Source organism: Geotrypetes seraphini, chromosome 1 (assembly GCF_902459505.1).
Source record: "Geotrypetes seraphini chromosome 1, aGeoSer1.1, whole genome shotgun sequence".
NCBI classification, from domain to species: Eukaryota; Metazoa; Chordata; class Amphibia; order Gymnophiona; family Dermophiidae; genus Geotrypetes; species Geotrypetes seraphini.
Window position 1 is genome coordinate 171368754 of NC_047084.1, and position 23203 is coordinate 171391956.

Here is a 23203-nt window from a genome sequence, read left to right on the forward strand (position 1 = left end):
CCAGACTTTAAGAATAAATGGGATACCCATGTGGGATCCGTACGAGGGTCAAGATAAGGAAATCGGGTCATTAGGGCATAGACAGGGGGTGGGTAAGCAGAGTGGGCAGACTTGATGGGCTGTAGCCCTTTTCTGCCGTCATCTTCTATGTTTCTATGTTTCTATGCTACACCTCTAACATACCCCCTTGAGATTTAGACAAACTATGGCTGAACAGCATAGATATCCATCTAGAATAGAAGTTTTGAAAATTGTGAACTGAAAGGATTTAACAAAAAAAGTATATCTGCCCCTTTATGCCATTTTTGGCCGTTTTTCTGTTTTGAAAATAAGCCCCATAGTCTTACAACTTTGACCCAGCTCCACACAAACAATATCCTCAAGAATGCTTATATGTGTAGTGCATGAAAGCATGCATTATATCCCATTGATATTTTACTCATACAAAATAAATATGCATAATTTGGGGCGGGGGTGCTTTTTGAACACATGGGCAGTTTTTTCAAAGAAAAAATATTGCAAATTTTTTTTTTTTTAATTCTTTATTTATTTAATTATTTATCACTTTTGAATTTTAACAAAATCAAACATTTTGTTCAGAAAGATTGTCTGATCATACATATATTTTTTTTAAAAAAAGGAAAATAATTTCCACAATAATAAATCTCTACTCAAACAATCTCAAGTCCTCAAAAAAAGGATGATCCAAGGATTTATGAGTGAACTTTAAGGAAATCAATTAATAAATTCTATACAAGAAAAAAGGTATCTAGTAACTGGATTAAGGAGCTTATATTCTATTGATCAGATCCATTTGTTGTTGTTATTACGTTGTTCCTTCCTTTTCCAAACGTTTCAGCATCAAGAAAGCTGTAAGTTGAGCCGGTTCAAAAAACACATTTATTATCTCGATACCTTATTATACATTTACATGGAAAGCGTAAAAAGAAAATACCACCCAACTGTGCTACTCCTGCTTTCATCAGAAGAAATTGACGTCTACGGTTCTGAGTTTCTCTACTAACATCTGGAAATATTTGAATTTTCAAGCCCAGGAACTCCTTATTTTTATTTTTAAAAAACATTTTTAGTATCCAATCTTTATCTGGCAACAACGCCACAGATAATAAAAGAGTTGCTGGTTTAGCCAAATCTTTGTCAGATACTTCCAAAATTGCTGTCAAATCTAGTTAAGGGTCTTGTGCAACCTGTTTCTGATTGTCCGCTTGCTGATCCATTACTTTAATAGACAAATAATATACCCGAGTGAGAGGAGGTATTGATTCCTCAGGAATATTTAATATCTCTATAAAGTACCTTTTTATCATCTCCCTTGGGTTTATAGATGGAACTTTAGGGAAGTTCAGCAAGCGCAGATTATTAATCCGATAATTATTTTCCATTGTTTCCAATTTTCTTCTAATAATTTGATTATCTTTTATTATTGTAGATTGAACTTGTTTAATCATTATTACTTCTTTTTTAATTTCTCCTACTTTTTCTTTGATATTGGAAATTTCCTATTTATTTTACTCTATTTTTTGTTTTTGAATTCTTATATTCTTTTCACCTTCTTTAATCTGTTTAGTTAGTGAGTCTTCCAGTTTGGAAACCAAGTCCCATAATGAGTCAAGAGTCACTTCAGCCGGTTTTTCATATTTGAAGGAAAGCTCATGTAAAGTTGAAAATGGCTCACCTTGACTTCCCTCTGTCTGCCGGTCCGGTTTTTCTCCTCCCTCAGATCTCCTGTCCGCTGGAACTGTCTCTGGGCTTAGAAAGGCCATCGAGATTTCTCCTTGCTGGCTCCCAGGTGTTACAGCCTCTCGGTCAGGGAGTGCTGCTGCTTCTGGCCCACTCCCTTTGCGTGGCGAGCTCGCACTCAGCGGTGGGGGAGGTGAATCCTCTGGTCGGGGCTCAGAGTTGTGTCTAGCCCTGGGACTTCCGGGTCGGCATCACTCCACGCCGCTGGGTCCAATGGGCGATTCCCCGAGACTGCAGGCTCCCTCTGAAGGCACTGCAAAAACTGCTCGATGGAAGCGAGAGGGGGGTGTTCAGAGCGCCGTGAGGCTGCAGCAGTGCTCTTACCCCGTCTCTTTGGCATCGCAGTAAAAGGAAAAGCTGTATTCAAGAAAAAGAACGATCGATGATTCCCACAGCGTCTCACTAGTCACAGGTACCGTACGCCATCTTGGATCGGATCACATGTCATTTTTTTTTTTTTATGTGATACATCCACAGGTACAAAATATCCTTGGAAAATTTACATAGCCAATGAGTTTGAAAACTGATTCACCAATTGACCTATAATCACAATGACAGGATAACATCACATTACCTGTGAATTCATCCTTGTGAGATTTAGAATGATTTATAGGTTCTGAATATTTTAGTGCCTAGTACTAAATGTTACTTCAGAAACTCTATAGTTAATTAACTGTAAGGATAGCATACAGGCTTTACTTATATAATTTTAAAGCATATAATTCTATATAGTTAATCACAACATAAAAAAATCTGCACAAATGATATGCAGAGAAAATAAGTATGGTATATAGATATTAAACATAATGTGCAATGAAAGTTCCATTAAATACATATAAAGTCAGGCATGAAAAAATATATTCAACAAGCCATCATCAAAAGCTTTTAGTCTCATTTCAACTTATTGGCAGCTCAGGTGCTTGTATGCATATGATAGGTTAAAAAGCTCCTCAAAAATATAAAAAATTCACTTTATACTACTACTTATTAAACAAAAAGTATATGGATTCATTTATCCAAAGTTCCTGTCTAAAAAGCATGGAGGGGCAAAACAAAAAAAAAAAAACGTCTTAAGTTCCCTTTTGGCCTAAGGCCTTAAACGTTGAAAGAAGAAGCAGGGAAAATGTCCATAATAAAAAAAAACGTCCAAAAGGAGGTTTTTTTGATAATGGCCTGCCATTTTTTGATAATGGCCAGCTGTTTAAATACCCAGACCACCCAGTCCAAGCCCTCTTGACCCGCAGCACCCCTGACCTCCCCGACGACATCGGGGCAAGAGGGAGTCCAAGCCCTCTTGCCCCGCGGCACCCGTGAACCCCCAATGAAGATCGGGACAAGAGGGAGCCCAAACCCTCTTGCCCCGTGATCCCCCCCCCCCCCCCCGGCCGAGTCTGATAGGGCCAGGATGCATATGCATATGATAGGTTAAAAAGCCCCTCAAAAATATAAAAAATTCACTCTATACTACTACTTATTAAACAAAAAGTATATGGATTCATTTATCCAAAGTTCCTGTCTAAAAAGCATGGAGGGGCAAAATAAAAAAAAACGTCTTAAGTCCCCTTTTGGCCTAAGGCCTTAAACGTTGAAAGTAGAAGCAGGGAAAATGTCCATAATAAAAAAAAACATCCAAAAGGAGGTTTTTTTGATAATGGCCTGCCTCTACATTCAGCTGTTTAAACACCCAGACCACCACTACGTCTAAACTTATACCCTATAATCAACCAAAAAAAAGCCTAAGTCCCAAACGTCCAAAACAAGAGTTTTTAGGCGAAGGAGGAGCCAGTCCTTTGCCTAAAAGCTGAATTCTGTAACCGGTGTCTGTCAAACACAACACCGGTTACAGAATCCACTCCCCCTCCACGATATCGGGGCAAGAGGGAGTCCAAGCCCTCTTGACCCGCAGCACCCATGACCTCCCCGACGACATCGGGGCAAGAGGGAGTCCAAGCCCTCCTGCCCCATGGCCACTCCCCCGAACCACCGATTACGTTCAGGGCAGGAAGGAGCCCAAGACCTCCTGCCCCGTGATCTCCAATCCCCCCCCCGGGTCCGATGGGGCCAGGAGGGAGCCCAAGCCCTCCTGGCCACGTGATCCCCACCCCCTACAAGATCAGGCAGGAGGGAGCCCAAGCCCTCCTGCCCAGGTGGACCCCCTACCCTCCATCCCCAATAAAATATGGGCAGGAGGGATCCCAGGCCCTCCTGCCTTCGAATCGCCCCCCCCCACGACCACACCCCCTACGAACCCCCGATCGGCCCTTCCATCGACCCGTGACCACCCTGCCGACCCCACGACCCCCCTACCCTCAATCCCACCCTCCATACCTTGTCAACATTGGCAAGATGGATGGGTGCAAAGCCCGTCCGGCAGGCCAGCCGGCTCCGGAATGGGGCCGTATTGGCCCAGGCAGCTTAAACCCCGCCCACAGGTGGGGCCTGAGGCACCTGGGCCAATCAAAATAGGCCCGGGAGCCTTAGACTCCTCATGTGGGCGGGGCCTTAGGCACATGGGCTGGGTTGGGCATCTCTTCTGCCGCGATGGTTGCGGTGGGGGGGGTTGGTTGCCGGGCTGCTGAACTGATCGCGCCAGCCATGATCAGCTCAGTGGCCCCTTTTTGGCACTTATACCTGTTTTGACTTGGTCTAAGTCAAAACTTATAAGTGCCGACTAGGCAACCTGCCTAAAGTTTTGGTTATACCTGCTGCACGCCTAGGTCTAGGTTAGCCCACCGCCCGCCCTTTCCCCTCCTCTAAAAATTCATCTTTTCTCTCTGTGCGTTTAGAGGCAGGGGAAAGGCCTAAGCTGGTTTTAGATACGTCTAAAACCAACTTTGATTATGGGTACTTGGAAGATCAGGCTTTTTGATCATCCAAGTAGCCATTTAGGCCACTTTTTAGACATTTTTTTCTTTTGATTATGAGCCCCTTAATATCTAGAGCTGATCAAAATGCAGCTATTTTTCTTATGCTACAAAAAAAAAAAGACAGCTTAAGCTATTTTTGATTCTGCACAGGGGGAGAGTGTGGCGCAATGGTTAAAGCTACAGCCTCAGCACCCTAAGGTTGTGAGTTCAAATCCTTGCTGCAGCTTGTGACCCCGGACAACTCACCTAATCCCTCCATTACCCCAGGAACTTTAGACAGATTGTGAGCCTACCAGGATAGACAGGGAAAAATGCTTAAGTACCTGAATAAATTCATGTAAACTGTTCTGAGTTCCCCTGGGAGAACAGTAAAGAAAATTGAATAAATAAATATAAAACTGAAATTTATCCCATTAAAAGCAATGGGGTTGATATTGAAAACTACTTATACTGGTTAGCATCAGGATACATTTTGGCTATACAATTTAATATACAGCTAAAATAGGGAGAAGGAGGCAGCTGTTATCTATGGGTGGCCACAAGAAGACATAATAGACTCTTTCAACTACCACTGGCTGCTGGGTATGATGTCCTCTTTCAGTACTGGCAGAACTTAAGTGAGTCCTCCTTGTAATGCTTGCTGGAGAAGACTGCTGTAACTGCAGGAAGAGGGGGTCGACTCTTTTGACTGCCATTGTCAGTGATGGATGCAAGATATGATGTCAATTTTTTGTATCAGCAGAACATAAGCAAGCCATCCGTGTGGAATGTAACCTTCGGTGCATGTATAAAGGGACATACCCAAAGACACACCAGGCCCCTGTAGAGCCCCTAAAGGAGCAATTTAGAGTAACACTGAAGTAACATTTATGTATTCTTGAGACTTGTGGAATTTGAAGAGGGTCACTCATGTTGGTGTGTCCTGTTGAGCAATTAAAAAGCTCCTCCTTCTTTCTTTTGCAATGGGGAAAAGGAGGGTTAAAAGTAAAAAAATATAACAGCATCCACACCAGTAAGCTGGTCCTATAGGTAAGTATGTAAAGACTGTATTATTAAAAGCCAGATTTCCTGGTCCTCTAACTGTTTATTTTATTGAAGGAAAACAGCAGTGAAACAAGTCACCTCATTTTAGATGTTCCAAAGCCACACCCTGAACATCAATTCTGTAATACCATCCGAGTACCAAGATTTCTTTATAGAATATTAGTGTAAATAAGCACTGCTGCACCTAAATGTATGTGCTGACCTACAAGTATGTTCATTCTGTTGCTCTTCAATATCTCTCCTCTCTCTCCTTATACACGCAAATAACTATATGCACGCAAATAACCATGGTGAATTTAGGAAACACCTAAAAACATACCTGTTCTTGAAGTACCTAGGTAGCTGATCTGCACAATCTCTCCCATCTCAATCTCTCCCATAACAACTTATCTCTTAAACTGTTAGCCGAAGAGGAGGGGGAGGGGAAAGTCCTGTAAGCTCAGGTGAAGACCCCCGAGAATTTCCCTGTCACAGCAGTAGCAGGCCAAAGCAAGGCCAGTACAGCTAAGACCTAAAATGGTTGCTGAAAAAGCAAATAGGCTCTCTGACTAGAAATTGTCAACTCTGAGAGCAGCCGTGAACTCTGAAAGACTTCTGCTTTTTCCTAGAAACAGAGAGTGTGGTTATAGAGAAAAATAATTCTGATGAAAAACATAAGCAACATGATAACTTTCACTAGAGGAAAGACAAGCAACATGATAACTTTCACCAGAGGAAAGAAGAACCACGATCATAAGTATACAAGAAGGCTAACCACAGAGCTGAAAAGCCGTTAGGCCCAGGTGCTCAAAAGAGGAACTTGGTATATTAACGGGACATTTACGGGGAAATGAGGGAGAAGCATATGGAAAAAGGCATGACACAGAATCACTCAATTTATGTTAACCAACCCATAACTTAATATATGAGATAATGAATATGATTAACCAATGAAAGTGTGAAATGTAACATGCACCAACGTGGGCCAGAGCTGTCAGAATCATATAAAAGAAAGATCCCTGAACCATGGTTTCAGAACTCATCGGAGGTTCTCCATCAACCTGGCCAGTCTGGTGTGTGCTCTATCACTCTGTATGCTGTGTGATTTGTTCCTGTAAGCTATTACTATTTGATTATTAAATTCATATTATTTGAACCAGCATAAGGAGAATTGAGTGGTCTATCTGTGAAGGCCTAGGGTCTTCACCACTAATCTCCAACTATTACAGTTCCACTCAATTTGTAGCAGTTTTCTAATCATTGTAAACCGCATAGAACTTCACGGTACTGTGGTATATAAATGTAATGTAATGTAATTTATTTCTTATATACCGCTACATCCGTTAGGTTCTAAGCGGTTTACAGAAAATATACATTAAGATTAGAAATAAGAAAGGTACTTGAAAAATAATTATTATTATTATTATACACCTCCCAGAGAACTCTGTTCCTCAGATAAGCTGCTCATAGTTGTACCCTTCTCCTCCAGTGCCAATTCCAGACTTTGTTCCTTTCATCTAGCTGCCCCCTATGCCTGGAATAAATTACCTGAGTTTGTCCACCAAGCCCCTTCTCTTACTTTGTTTAAAAGCAGACTGAAGACTCACCTTTCTGATATAGCCTTCAATCCTTAACCATACTCCTCTGCCTTCCAACCCAGCCAGCTGATTAACCGTTCCCCTTAACTATATCCATGACATCCTGTTTGTCTGTCTTGCCTTTTTAGAGTTTAAGCTCTTTTGAGCAGGGATTGTCTTCTTTGTGACTCTGTACAGTGCTGTTTATGTTTGGTAGTGCTATAGAAATAATTAATAATAATAATAGTAGTAGTAGTAGTAGTAGTGTTAACAGTCATGCAGTGTCTAAAGTGGTCTAAGAGGATGGCGACAATATCATTAGGGACTTCACCTTGAGAAAGCATTATACTGCGAAACATGTCGGTGAAAATTATCCCCGATATTGTTTGTCCCAAATATTGATTGAATTTATAAAAATTGATATAACTTATAAACTCATATATGAGCTTAAAGAAATACTTACTATAATGAAATATAACTCAAAATTAAAACTAAAAATTTAATGGTCCAATGATGACAGAACACATAAAGCTTTGTGTGGTGAAAATTTATTTAACACAGAGTTGTATTTTCGGAGGATCGAAGAACTTCAAAAGGGTGTTATACAAGTGGAGATATAGTATCCTCAAAACTGGATTTAGTTGAATAATCCCCATACTGTTTATCAAAAAAGTGCTGGTAATAAGACAGAAAAGTGTGTCATATGATGTGTGTCACACACCAGAATTACCTAAACATATGATGTGTGTACCATACAGAATTCTGTAATTTGTGTGGACCCAGATAACCCACCCTTATCCCAATCCATTCTTCGCCAAAACATCTATGCCCACTTCACATTTACAAGTTAAGCTATTTTTGCATATAAGTTATAGAATAGTATTTAGCACATGCATACATATACATGTTAGTATTATGTAATATATATGCAATTTGTACATAACTTTAGGTGTCAGATAATAGAACAAGGGGGTATGTTTTTTGGTAATGTGGCTCATGTATATTCATTGGGGAAATCCTGAAAACCCAATTGGATTCTGGCCCTCGAGGACCGGAGTTGCCCATGTCTGGTCTATGGACTTCTCTTTCAGGAAATTATCCATATCTTTTTTAAACCCTCATAAGCTAACTGATTTCACCACATTCTCCGACAATGAAGTCCAGAGTTTAATTACATGTTGAGTGGTTTGTTTTAAATCTACTACTTAGTAGCTTCATCACATGTCCCCTAGTCCTAGTATTTTTGGAAAGAGTGAACAAATGTAGGGGCAGGTGGAATTGCTTCTTCTAGCAGACTTTCTGTTTTACCTAAAGTAGCGACTATGAGTGAGAACATATCGAGCCCAGAGTTATGTCGCTGAGGATCTATTAAAAAAGTATATTATATGTTTGAGTGAGGAAGGTGAAAGGATGTGCTAAAATCAAATTTTTTTATGAATTTTAGACAACAGTATTAACATACAATAATATCCCCTCATATCCCCCCCACCCCACACACACACAATATAACATCCTGAAAGTCAGGTCCCTGTTTATTCGGCAGATTGACAATGTAAATCCAACAATCCCCATATCCTACAGCAGCTATTGCTTCATACTTCCGTACTAAACAAACATTCCACCATGCAGCCTCAGATAATACAGAATTATTCTTCCATTCAGTTAAGATATGTTGTATTGCAAGCCATATTAATATATAGAATGTAGCCTCAGATTTGTGCAAAATTCTAGGTAAAGCCACTGACCGCAAGACTATGAGCTGTTGCAGGACCAACACTTATTATCCCCCCCCATCTAATAACTTAGAGCTCCTTTTACAAAGGTGCTCTAAGCGTTTTAGCAAGTACTAAACGCTAATGTGTGCATGTTAGTCTATGGACACGTTAGCCCGCGCTAAAAGGCATAGCGTACCTTAGTAAAATAGGGTGTTAGACACCACGCCATTGTTAAGAGAACCTTTCCGGCAGGAAATAACTTTTACGTTGAAGGCTTCACTTGTAGACATTTAAAAAGTTTTAACTAGTACAGAAAGTTTATTATGTGGTACAGTTTCTCAATTATGTGACTCTACTTCTAAGACTATTGGGAAATTTCAGGAGCTGGAAGAGAAGATTGAAATGTTTCATAATGAAAGTGGGTTGTTGAAGCTTCAAGTTCATTCTCTAAAGTCTATCGGGATATCTAGCATCAAATGTAGTCTCAATATTCATTATGAGTTAGAATCTTTAGAAATCCCTGTCTATAAGAAACTCGCAGTTTTTAATTTTCCAATAACAGGCTTGCTTTTGTCTGATTGTCTCTTAAAGACATTTATTACTGAAGCATTGGGCATTCCTAATCCTGATCTAATTTTGGTAGATAATTGCTATGATATACCTAAGTTGACTCAAGTGGTGAATCAGGCAGAGGGAAGATTGGAGTCAACAGATAATTTTAATTTAACTGATTTCCTAGAGGATTTACTAGATGTCATTAATACTAGATCCAATCGTCTAAACCAGTGTTTTTCAACCTTTTTTGGGCAAAGGCACACTTGTTTCATGAAAAAAATCACGAGGCACACCACCATTAGAAAATGTTAAAAAATTTAACTCTGTGCCTATATTGACTATATATAAAGTAATTCTCTTGAATAGGAATCAAATAAACACAAAGAAAGTATTTTATAATTACTTTATTATGAAATATTAAGTAAACAGAATAGTGAAAAATTATAAAATACTTTATTCAGTGCGAAACCTGGGCCTGTTTGGCTGAACACAAAGCTGATATTCTGGCTGGAATCGAAGAAAGACACACACGTAGCTCTTCGTCAACAGCCGTTCCCTTCACCGCCCCGTCACCGTCACCGCCATCCCTTTCACCGCCCCGTCACCGCCACTGCCATCCCATTCACCGCCCCGTCACCATCCCCGCTGCATCCATATAAGCCTTAGTACTGTAATATTTAGCTTATTCCTTTCTTATAAATCAAAGTTCCTGCTGCTGAACTAGAGAAAGAGATGTTCAGCTGGCAGGGCTTTGTTTATAAATTTTTATCAACACAACTAATATACTATTTTATCCTAAAGCAAAAAATAAATAAATAAATATAATTTTTTTTTCTACCTTTGTTGTCTGGTTTCTGCTTTCCACATCTTCTCATTCAATTCCTTCCATCCACTGTGTGTCTTCTCTCTACGTCTTCCATTTGCTGTTACTGTGCCTCTCCCTTCACCCCCCCCCCAATTGGTCTAGCACCCATCTTCTTCCCTCCGCTCCCCCATAGTCTGGCATCTGTCTTCTTCCCACTCTGTCTTCCATATTTCCCTTCGGGATCTGTTCCTCTCCACCCTCCTTCAATGTCTGTCCTATTCCTTTCCACCACCACCCTTCCCTCCCTCCTTTACCATCTGTTCCTTTCTACTACCCTTCAGCTCCTCTCAGGTGGCTTATCTATCTACCTTCCTCCCTCTTATTTTCATGGCACGTTACAATGTAATTTGTGCAAGCCACTGGAGGCTGCGAGCTCGGTCCCTGTCCCATCCCCACAAACCATCTCGCTTCTGTGCTTCTATTTTCCCCATTTCTAATATCTCCCCTATGTATCTGTCCCCTTTAGAACCACAGAACTCTGGAACAACCTCACATCCCCGCTCAGAATTTCAAGCTCCCTCCAATCCTTCCACAAACACCTAAAAACTTGGCTCTTTTCAAAAATCTAACACCTCTCGCTCTTTGGTACCCTGTCCCTCTTTATCTTCCTAGCTCCTTTCCTATAACCCTTCATTGTAGCTCCTTTTCAACCTAACCCTGTAAACCGTGCCGAGCTCTACGCTTGTGGAGATGGCGCAGTATACAAACCTAAGGTTTAGTTTAGTTTATTAATGTATTAAATTATGCCTGTATTTTCAGGAGTCAGACTTGGACTCATAGCTTAGCTGAAATTATGCATAACATGCATCTGTATATTTTTAAAACAATAAACTAATGTCCTCCAGTATAAGCACTGGAAGAAATGCTCAAAGCTTAACCCCTTTGCATCCTATGCATTCAATTCAATTCAATTCAATTCAATGAGGGTACACTTATTGGGGAATATTGCCTCAGAAGCTGCAGAGCAATCAGTGCTCCAGAGCTATTGTTTTTATTATTTCCAGTTCCTCTATACTTTTTGTTCTGTATATTTTTATGCATTCACCAGCCTGATGAATATTACCCCAAAGATTTCTGTGCTGCATTTGTTACTCTTCTTATAATTCCCGAACATTTCTTAAAGTATGTTTTTTTTTCCAGCCTCCTACTGAGCTCTCAGCCCTTTACAGATGTTAATTTAAAGACCCAAATTTACCTTTTATGTATTTTACTTATTACAAGGATTTGTGAGTCACTCCACTACCAGAGTAATTGCAAGTGAAGGAAGAGTAATCAAGCAGTACATTTACCATACAGCACATCAAAGAGGAATACAATTGAATCCCAGGGAAAGATAGGGTTACCAGATGTCTGGATTTACCTGGACAAGTCTTCTTTTTCAAAACCTGACACTCTTCAGATCGCATCGGGAGGGAACCCTCCTGACCGATGAGAACAGGCTGAGGGGTTGGGGCTGGAGGTGAGGCAGGGGCATGGTGTGGGCATAACGGGGTGGATCTGGAAAGGCCTGGCAGCAGGTCTATGGGTCCGGATTTTACACAAGGAAAATCTGGTAACCTAGGGAAAGAAAGTTAACAGTAATACAACAATAGGGCACAAAGAAGGAAATAACAACAGAGAGGCATCATGGGGTACCAGCAAGTTGGGCCACATTGTGTATGTGTATTTCAGAGACCATTAATACTGTAAAAAAATATGTATGTATGTTTGTAAACAGTATTAGAGAAAACTGTGTGCTGGTTACATGTGTATGGAATTAGAATACGGGCATATGTGTGCATATATGAGGGAGTGTTGATAAGTCTTTGGTTTTCCTATTTCACCTACTTTATGACTAATAATACTTTCATCACATCGAAGTTTATTGTTTTGTATTGAAATGCCGTGGCTAGATTGATAACAGGAACGTCAAGATATGAGCATATCTCCGACAACTGCATTGTTTGCCAGTTGAATTTAGAATACAAAGCAATTATGATTTGTCACGAATTTTTATATGGCACAATCCCAGAATTCTTTAGAGCAAGATCACTGCGTTCAGAAAATTCTGCATTGTTGAAAACAAATATCAAATATGTGGAAACCAATGCAACGACCTTTTCATGTACAGGAGTAAAATTGTGGAATACCCTTGTTGGGCAAATTTGGAAATGCAGTGATGCAGAAAATTGTTAAAAACGCAGCTATTTGTTGATGCGTTTCTTTGAACATTGATTTTTATTGTTGTAAGAATTAATTACGACTGTTTCTACTTGTCCTGATCTGTTTTAACATTTTATGTATGTAATCATTTTGTAAACTGTTTTGATATAAAACAGTAGAGAAATTTTTAAAATAAATAAGTAAATAAGAAAATATCTCTTTATTTTATTGCAGTTCTGAAGTGAAAATGGTGCAAAACAATGGAGATTTCCCTGCAAAAGAGTGCCGAGCAGTGATTAAATATATTTTCCTAAAAGGGAACTCACTGGTCTGACCCAACAGCGGCAATTCTTATGTTCTTATGTTCCCAGGAAAAGGATCTAGGTGTCATCATTGAGGATATGTTGATACCCTCAGCTCAATGTGCAAATAGAATGGTAGGAATGGAATGGAAAACACACACTCTACGGCTGCACCTCGAATACTGTGTGCAATTCTGGTTGCCATATCTCAAAAAAGATTGTAGCGGAACTAGAAAAGGTACAGAGAAGGGCAACAAAACTGATAAAAGAGATTGGACAACATCCAACGAGGAAAGGCTAAAGCAGCTAGAGCTCTTCAGTTTGGAGAAGATACGGCTCAGGGATGATATGACAGAGGACTATAAAATAGTTCGTGGTGTGGAAAGAGTAGATGTGAATCACTTGTTTATTCTTTCCTAAAATACTAGGACTAGGGGGTATGCGATGAAGTTACTAAGGGCTCCTTTTACTAAGGTGCCGTTAGGGCCTTAACGCGTGGAATAGCGTGCGTTAAATTGCCCCACGCGCTAGACCTTAATGCCAGCATTGAGCTGGCGTTATTCTAGAAGCGTACCGCGTGGTAATTTCGTGCGTGAGCTAAAAACGCTAGCGCACCTTGGTAAAAGGATCCCCAAGTAGTAGATTTAAAACAAACCGAAGAAAATATTTCTTCACACGTGTAATTACATTTTGGCATTTGGTGCCAGAAAATGTGATGAAATCAGTTAGCTTAGCAGAGCCCCCCCTCCCTCCCCTCACCCATTGCTTTTATGCACTCCTTTGATATCTGGTTCATTTATCCTTTGTAATGGCTCTTTGAAGAAACTGAGTTTACTTTAGAGAGTATCGTTGCTTTTCAATATCATATTTCTGATTTGGTTAGCATGTCTTTTTTTTTTTTCCACTTTGTGCCAGTTATGCACTATTTGTTCCCTGCTGAACAGGAATCCTGTAGGTCTTCTGCTTCACTATCCTTGTGCTTTTTTTGCCTGGATTATTGCAACTCCTTGCTTTATGGCCTCCCTTGATTTCAGATTTGTAGACTGCAGCTTGTTCAAAATACCTCTGTCAGGCTGCTTCTTGGTGCTAGCAGGTGCAATATGTGTGTGACCCCACTGCTGGCTATGGAACACTGGTGACCTGTGAGGTACCGTATTCTTTTTCAAATTTTTATTTTTGGCCCATCAGGTTATGAGCTATAGTGCCCCTCCCCCATTTCTTCAATAGTCTCTGGCTTTGTATGTTCCTTCTCATATTTTGAGATACTATTAACTTCATTTTCAAATTAAATTGGAGTGCGTGCATCTAGCTTTCATGTTGTGGCATCTGTTTGTGGAATATTCCATGTCCACTCTGAACTGTCTTACTTTAAAATTCTTTGAAAACACATTATTTCTTGCAGGTATTGCCTGGGGGTTGAGTTTTGCTATTCTGATTAGCATTACCTTGGACTTAAGTTTTATTTCTTGCTTTGATGTCTACTTTCCCTTGTGTCTTCTTGTAGATGTAATTTATATATCCATCTCTCTATATAGATATAGATTGTATTCTAGTACTTTTTGGCTGTCATCTGCAATTTGTTTTTATTTTTTACCTTGCATTGTGAACCACTTAGATGTTAACTTTGTGATATATCAAATAAAGTTGATGATGATAATGCAATGCATTGTACCTGGGGGGTTGCGTGAAGACCAGGGCATTGCAATTACTTATGAACTCAGCAGCAAGGTTAATTGCTGGTGTGCCGAGCATGGCTCACATAACCAGGGCAGGATTAACCAATAGGCCAAGTAGGCACGTGCCTAGGGCCCAAAATGGTCAGGGGGGCCCGATGAAGGAGGGCATCCACATTGTTTTTTCCAAACAGCGATGGGCCCCTCCAGCATCGATTGGCAACATGCGCCCCCCCTCCCCCATCCACGGAAAGTAACACAAGCAAGCAACGTGGGTAAGAAAGGCAATGGGAACTGTAATTTTGCAAGCGGTGTTGCTTGCCCAAAGCTTCCCTCTGACGCAGCTTCCTGGGCGCATAGTGGAGTGGAGCGGGGCAGGGGGCCCAGTGTACTTGTGTGCCTAGGGGCCCTTGATGAATTAATCCTGCCCTGCACATAACACCAGTTTTGAAACAGCTTCACTGATTGCCGATTCAACAAAGAGTACAATATAAAATTCTGTCAATAATACATCAGCTACTGTATCATGTATCTTCTATTGTGTTGCAAGGGTTACTAGAAATTTATCATCCAAGAAGGAGCTTAAGGTCAGAAACAGGTACGAGATTAAATTGCAACAGCACCATGATAATTACTCACTCTAGGATTGGTGACACTATGTTCTCAGTAGGGGGTGTGAAACTCTGAAATGCTCTGCCAAGATCTTTGCGTTTATGTGCAGCTAGGTTGAAGTTTAAGAAATTGTTGAAGACACAATTGTTTGTGAATGCTTTTATGTGATGCAATATATTTGAAAAGGTGTTGGAAGATAAGAAGGGAGGTGCTGGGATGATTTAGGGCTTTTACAAAAGTGCGCTAGCGTTTTTAGCGCACGCACAGGATTAGCGCGCACGCTAGCTGAAAAAATACCACCTGCTTAAAAGGAGGCGGCAGCGGCTAACGCGTGCGGCATTTTAGCACGCACTAAAACCGCTAGCACACCTTTGTAAAAGGAGCCCTTAGTGGTTGAGGAGTTACTTGATTGCTGATGCCTCTGTAATGACACACAGAAGCAGGCTTTTCTGATTAATATGGGTGTATGTTAGACTTTAATGTATGTTGTTATGTAAACCGTGTAGGTTTTATGCAGTATTAAAAAATGTTCACATAAATAAAATAAATAATGATTGAAAGTGCATGCTAAAGCCATCAAATTCAGCCCTTGCAAAATGTGGAAGACACTGGAAAGAAGATAGACAGCAATTCAGTTTTGGATTAGTGATTAAAATATGCAAGTCCTGGGAATCTGTATGGGCACTATTTTTCTTCTGCATTTCACACAGTACAGGAAGAAATGCATTTCTATTTCTGTTTCTCTGGTGTTGTATTAGAGGGTTTCCAGTTTGGTGTTTATCTATAATCTGGTAAGGCTCTATCCATTCAACCAATCTTGGAAGCCAAGAACAGATGCATTCAACAAATTAAAAAAAGGTTGAAAGAAGTGCAAAAGACTGCTGACTTAGCTAAATGCGGAAGTATAAAAGGCTATTAAAATCAAAAGGTTGCCTTTCAAAAAAAGAAAGAAAGGAAAGAAGAAAAAGAAAAGGAAAGCAGATTCAAATGAAGAAAATAGGAAAAAGCACAAGAACTGGCAAATTAGATGCAAAACTTTCAATACATCAGGGGGGGGGGAAGGTGAAAGGAAAATACCAAAGAAATAAAAAAACTTTTTTCAAGAATGTTTACAGCAAGAAGCTTGTGAGAAAGTTGGATTGAACAAAAGATGACCAAAAAGTAAAGTGGCTGAAGACATTGTTTGAGAGTAATGTATTTCAGTGTTGGGCTTCTTTACAAAACATGTACTTTAATCTGGGGAGTACATTTATACATGTGCTTTTTTATTATTATACATTTTATTTCAATTTCAATATGACAGCATTTTCTGACATTTCTTGTCCAATCAGGTTTTTTTTATTGCTCTTCAAATGACTCCCCCCCCTTTTTTACTTAACCGCGATAGCAGTTTTGAGCGCAGGAAGCCGCGCTGAACGCTACGTGCTGCTCCCGATGCTCATAGGAAATATATGAGTGTTGGGAGCAGCGTGGAGCATTCTGTGTGGCTCCCTGTGCTAAAAAACACTATCGCGGTTTAGAAAAAGGGGGTGGATGTGTAATGTGAAGGGTAGGGGGTTATTCAATTTGCTTTATTTTTGATGGCTGCTTTATGTAATCAGGTTTCAGGTTTTATTAAAATTTGATAAAAACGCTTATAAAAAGTTTCTAAGCGATTTAAAGTAAAAATATTCTTTGAGACATATAAACAAAAGTCATTACTCATAAGACATACTTTGGGGAGGATAGAGAGGGAGAACTACAATTTAGATAGGAAAGCATAAAAAAGGAAAAAAAAAGACACCAGGAAAGGATCAAGAATTACCTAGAAGTAATTGCTGTTTTGATTAGGCCTATACTATGATTAAAAATGAGATTTAGTCTCCTAAATATTTGTTATCTTTCAAACGCGTCTCTATAAAGATAGCATTTGAGGGAGCCCTTGAATTTCTCTAGGGTAGATTCCTCTCCAAGGTAGAGTGGTAGATAGTTCCAGATTTGGGGAGCGGTGATAGAGAAGATTTCCGTACGTCATGTGTTTTTTTACCTTAAAAGAGGGGATGGATAAGAGGTATTGATTTGTGGATCTGAGAGTCCTTGGAACTGAGTATGGAATTATGAGTTTATCCAAAAAGGCTGATAATTTTGATTGTTGAATTTTAAAGGTTATGATAGTTATTTTATAGGTGATTCTGTGAGGGATCGGTAACCAGTGAGCATTTTTAAGTAGTGGTGTGACATGTTCAAATTTCCTTGAGTTTGTAATAATTCTTATGGCTGTATTTTGGATTATCTGGAGACATCTTGTAGGGTCATGAAATGGTTAACTGTTGTTTAAAATATTGCTCTGGTCTACATAGCTGAAGAAAGTGTACAATCTATTGACTTCATCTGCCTAAAATGTATGTCCCTACCTTACCACATTGTAAGCTGAATAGATAAGAGTTTGAGCCCTTCTGTACATGTAGCATTTAGACCTGTAAGATTTAGATAAGCAGAGAAATGAGCTAGTTTCCTATAGGACTATAAGTTGTACCCCTGAACCTATCATAAGTGCTGGCTTAGGACCAATAATAATTGTAGAAAGTTATAGAAGTAACAAATGAAAATTGTAGTTTTTGCATATATTAGTTTGCAAAAAGGGCATAAAAGTCCATGTATTTCCTGTTTCTGACACTCTAGTAGGCAGGCTCTTAACTGCACTAGAGTCCGGTATACCGTAATAAATCTCTTGTACTTTCTTCACGCCTCTGACTTTGTGTGTCCAAGTGACCTTTCAGTCTTATTTCTTTTTGTGATATGCCTTTGTACAGAGAGTTACAGTAGTCGATATTGCTCTGTTTTCTCTTTGAATCAATTAATTGATCTGGTGAAGGAGTGGATCTAGTGATCTGTGCAGGAAAGGGAAAAGGAAGGCAGAGAGAGGGGACTTGGGAAGAAAATAGAAAGTGAATCTCAAGCAGGAGAGCAGGGCCACCAATATTCCCCTAAGGCCCTCCCGGAAGTAGTAAAGAAATGCTGGATTGCAGATGGCTGAGGTATGTCTTCTCTTCCTTCCCTCACCCCTGATGCAATGCTTCCACTTTAGATTATGGGTGGCTAGCCAGCAGCAGTTCACACACAAGAGCTCCAGAGCCTTTCCTCTGCAGCAATCTAATATAACATAACATAAAATCAGGCTTCTATACCGCATAACCATAGAGTTCAATGCGATTTATAAAAGATTAATTAATAAACAAACTGGAAGGAATCAAAAGATCTAATTAATTATGAATTTTGAAAAGAGATAAAGTTTTTAATTGATTTCTGAAATGTAAGTAGGAATGTGATGTAAGAAGAAAATGATGGAAGACCTTATTGTGAGAGGCTGCTTGAAAAGAGTGTACCATCATGGTATTTATGGTATCAAATTGCTGAGTCCCCCCCCCCCACTACACTTAGAAACATAGAAACATGATGGCAGATAAAGGCCAAATGACCCATCTAGTCTGCCCATTCGCACGTGTCTATCCCAAGCTCTCTTGAATTCGGACACAGTCTCTGTCTCCACTACCTCTTCTGGGAGACTGTTCCATGCATCTACCACCCTATCTGTAAAAAAGTATTTCCTTAGATTACTCCAGAGCCTATCACCTCTTAACTTCATCCTATGCTCTCTCATTCCAGAGTTTTCTTTCAAATGAAAGAGACTCGACTCATGCACATTTACATTACATAGGTATTTAAACGTCTCTATCATATCTCCCCTCTTCCGCCTTTCCTCCAAAGTATACAGATTGAGATCTTTAAGTATGTCCCCATACGCCTTATGATGAAGACCACACACCATTATAGTAGCCTTCTTCTGGACTGACTCCATCATTTTTATATCTTTTTGAAGGTGTGGCCTCCAGAATTGTACACAATATTCTAAATTAGGTCTCAGCAAAATCTTATACAGGGGCATCAATACCTCCTTTTTCCTACTGGCTATACCTCTCCCTATGCAACCTAGCATCCTTCTAGCTTTCGCCATCACCTTTTTAACTTGTTCGGCCACCTTAAGATCATCACATACAATCAGACCCAAGTCCCGCTCTTCTGTCATGCATATAAGTTCTTCACTCCCTAAACTTGAAATTGAGAGCAATAATAACTTTGACATCAAAAAGTTATTCCACCTAATGCATAACATGACTTCATCCCCAGATTTAGGTCAATCAGACATTGACTCCCAACCTAATGCACCGATCATACGGGACTTCTTCCAAAACAAGATTTTAAAAAAATACAATCAGAAGTACCATCTGCCCCTATATCTCTTCAACCAAATAATACAGCTCTGGAATCAAATCCAGCAAACCAAATGTGGAGCACCTTCTAGCCTGTATCTCAAAAAAACACTGTTCATTGGGGAAATCCTGAAAACCCAACTTGATTCCGGCCCTTGAGGACTGGAGTTGCCCACCCCTGGTCTAAACTCTACTCTCTTGAACAAACTACAGATAATTCAAAACAAGGTGGTCAGACTAGTATTCAAACTAAAAAAAATTGACTCAGTCTCACCTTACTATAAGAACTTATACTGGCTACCTGTCAAAACTTGTATTACCTTCAAACTATCGTACATAATGTTCCAAATCATATATGCAAAAAACACTGAACCACTCATAAACTTATTTGTCAATCCCAGTCAACGTCAACCAGAAAACTGAAATTGCTTCAACTGCTCATCTCATCTCCCAAATGGGTTAAAGTCTCGCTTTTCACATATCTTGGTATTGATACCTGGAACAACCTTCTGACTCGCATCAGGATGGAAACATTTTACAACCGATTTTGAAAAAGACCTAAGACCCCAATTGGCCAGACTGGGAGTTTGAGGTTAGCAGCAGTTGGAATTTGGCAACCCTCCTGCCACGGGCAGTGTTGGGTGGAGGTAGGAGGAATTGGGATCCCTCCTGCCAGCTGAGTTTACAGGGGGGGGTCAGGGGTTCCCTTCCGCAGCTGCTTAGCTGATTGCAGCTGGGGGATTCTCTTGCCACAATCAGCTGATGGGAAGGGGTCAGGCAGATCCTCTAACTGGTTACGCTTAGAGAATCAGGCCGGTTAGGCGGGATTGGGCATCTGTCTCTTAGGGCACATGTGATTCTGTATAGATGCTGTTGTGCGATTCTTAGCCACTTCTTACGCGGCTGCAGAAACTAGCATTCTATACAGAATTTCCTCCTTAAGGTGTATGCTGCCCACATTTTTTATTTATTCACATAATGAGTATGGAATTGTTTTGTCACTTGATTTCTGATTAGATTTTTGGCTAGTGTATAAGTCTAGTTTTTATTTGTTTTCTTGCAAACTTCTTCTAAGCCATTGTGATGATTTAGTGGTATAAAAACTCTGCATTAAATTAAATTTGGATATTAACGTTATGTGCACTATGCACTCATACTGACATTGCAGATATTTGGCATTTTAATGCTTGCCACCCAACTTCTCAGTCTTTATTTTCCTTTTTTCTTTAGTTATTCTTAGGATGTTTCTCAGTCAATTCTTTTAGCTCCGTTCTCTGTAATTGTGCACTAACCATACTTTGATAAGTTGTTATTATCCTAAAAGTAGGGATCTTGTGTTTTTGACCCTTTATGATGAATCTGTTTTAGTTCACTGTATTTTTTCTTTTTGACGGATATTGTTGTCAAATGTTTGAAAATTATAAAGAATTAAAAAAAAAAAATTCAGCCAACATACAGGCCCATGTCGAGTCAATAAGAAATAGTAAGAAGCAACAAAGCAGTGTTGTGACTTTTAGTCATCTCTGTTATTTGTTTTCCTTCTGCTGATTGTGGAGTGTTTGTTCCTCTGTTTGTGGATTCTATTGTCTTGATAGTATCCAAGGATTACTTTAATAATCCCAACAGGTCTAGGATGTCAGCAGACACTTCAGCAATATTATTTTCCTCTCTGCTTCACTTAAACTTATTTTGACAAATGGTCAATTCTCTGTAGAGGAGGAAAATGTGCTTCTTGAACATCAAAAACTCAAGGGGAGGCTTAGTAATAGCATAAAGGAAATGTAACAAGCCTCAAAATTCTCCATTTTCCTGTGCAAAACTTATTTCTCCTGAATCAATAGTACTTGCTTTGCTACTTACGGGTTTTTCGGGCAGAATCCTCCACAAAAAGTGAAGATATGTCTTCATCCACCCCTGCTTCATTTTTAGCGATGCAGGTATAGGCGCCCGTGTCTTCATAGCGCACGTTGCTTATATGAACTTCACTAGCATTTGCTGAAAGAAATCATGCATTTTTAGATATTTTTATCTATGAATTTGCATCACATCATTTATACTACACCAGTGTACATTACATAAGAACATAAGAGTTGCCATACTGGGACAGACTGAAGTTCTATCAAGCCCAGTATCCTGTTTCTAACAGTGGCCAACCAGGTCACACAAGTACCTGGCAGGGTCCCAAAAAGAAAAACATTTCATGCTGCTCATCCTAGGAATAACTAGTCAAAATAACACACTATATAAACTAATTCCCATTTTTATGAAAGAGTGCAATACCTCTCTAGATCTAGATCTAATTGCATACAGGACATGGCCTCAGTAATGGAGCCTACGCACAGTCGTATTCACTGACTGGATTTATCAACATAGTTTCACGCTCCTTGCTCCAATCATCGGCCTCACGCCTCTATACCCTTACTCTAACAAATTAATTATACCCAATTTATTTAGTTATAAATATTATAAAAAAGTTCTTAACTTAGTTAAATTTACTATTTGTTCTCCTTTTCTCTCTATAGAATTATTAAAAACTAAATCGTTTTTCTGCTTGTATTATAGTTCAAAAACATTTTCATTATTCATCATTCCTCAAATTCGTATGCACCATTTTCTCTCACTGAAAAGTTACTGAAAAGGTTACTTAGCTTCGAACAGTGCTTGTGTATCAAAGATGCCGACGTGGCCAGCGTTTCGCGGAATTCAATTCATATCCGCTGCTTCAGGGCCGAATTATTGGCATACCAAGCTATTTACTGTTCAGATCTATCAGCTTCATCGTATGCCCCCCCTAGTCCCAGCACACTTGGAAAGTGCAAACGAGTGACTCACATCTATCCGTTCCACTACACTCAGCACTCTGTATTGTAGACCTCAATCGTATCTCCCCTGAGTCATCTCTTCTCCATGTGATCCCATAATTTTTTTTCTCATTTTTTTCATTTGCATTTTAGAGTCTGTTCTTTATAAGGTATTATAACAAAATGCTTGTCGCTTATCCTGGCTGCCTCTGGAGTATGAAGAGCAAACATTTTTGAAAATTCTGGTTTTGCTGAATAGCAACGATCATAAGTGTTTAATATGCAAGACATAAAAATATTGGGCATGGCCTGAAAAAAAAAATGGAGGTTCACATGTGGAGGAGCTATTGAATATTAACCATCAGTGTCCTTTGCTCCACCTATATACAGACTGAAAAGAAGTATTTACACACATACATGACATTTATTTGCTTTCCAAAGCTTCAGCTTCAGATATATTCACATTTATAAAATAAAAAGCATAATTGCTACTCAAAAAGGGTATTATAATAAATTTAAAAAAATCTGGGGGCCATTGACAACTTATTGTAATGAATAGACGCCATTTCCTAGTGAAAGTATATTTGCAAATGGGGGAGAGGAGGGTGGTTTATAATTTACTGTGGGTTTAATCAAAAGAAAAAGAATATTTATATTGTATATGTTTGATTAAATGTTAAAGGAAAGGGGGGTGGGAAGGGAATAAATTTATATATTTGATGTTATATTAGAAAGAAATTCAAGTGATGTATTTAATTTCAAATGTTTTATTATTTGTACACTTGATGTAAGATTAAAAATGAATAAAGAATTTAAAATAAAAAATAATCTCAAAGCACCCCCAAAAAGCAGTAGAATGTCTGGAGGTGGAGCGAATAGATCTCCACCACCTCCAGGCATTCTACTGCTGCTCGTCACCCCCCACCCCCACCCCTGCTGGTGCTGCTCGCCGCCCTCTTACCACCACAGGAAAGGAAGAGAAGGGACGGCGGCATGCAATCAGGCCTACAAGTCTTGCCCCAATGTCACTTGCTTTTTAGTATATAACTTGCTTTTTAGT

General features: G+C 39.5%; 1 protein-coding gene across 4 annotated transcripts in view; it reads right to left on the minus strand.

Moving 5' to 3' along the window:
* Positions 1-23203, minus strand: part of FSTL5 (follistatin like 5) — an 865201-nt gene that overhangs the window by 162834 nt on the left and 679164 nt on the right. For all 4 annotated transcript variants that reach the window (XM_033941548.1, XM_033941557.1, XM_033941565.1 and 1 more), the window contains one exon: positions 21203-21337. In XM_033941548.1, coding sequence (XP_033797439.1) covers positions 21203-21337 — 135 coding nt within the window. The remainder of the gene's footprint in view (positions 1-21202; positions 21338-23203) is intronic.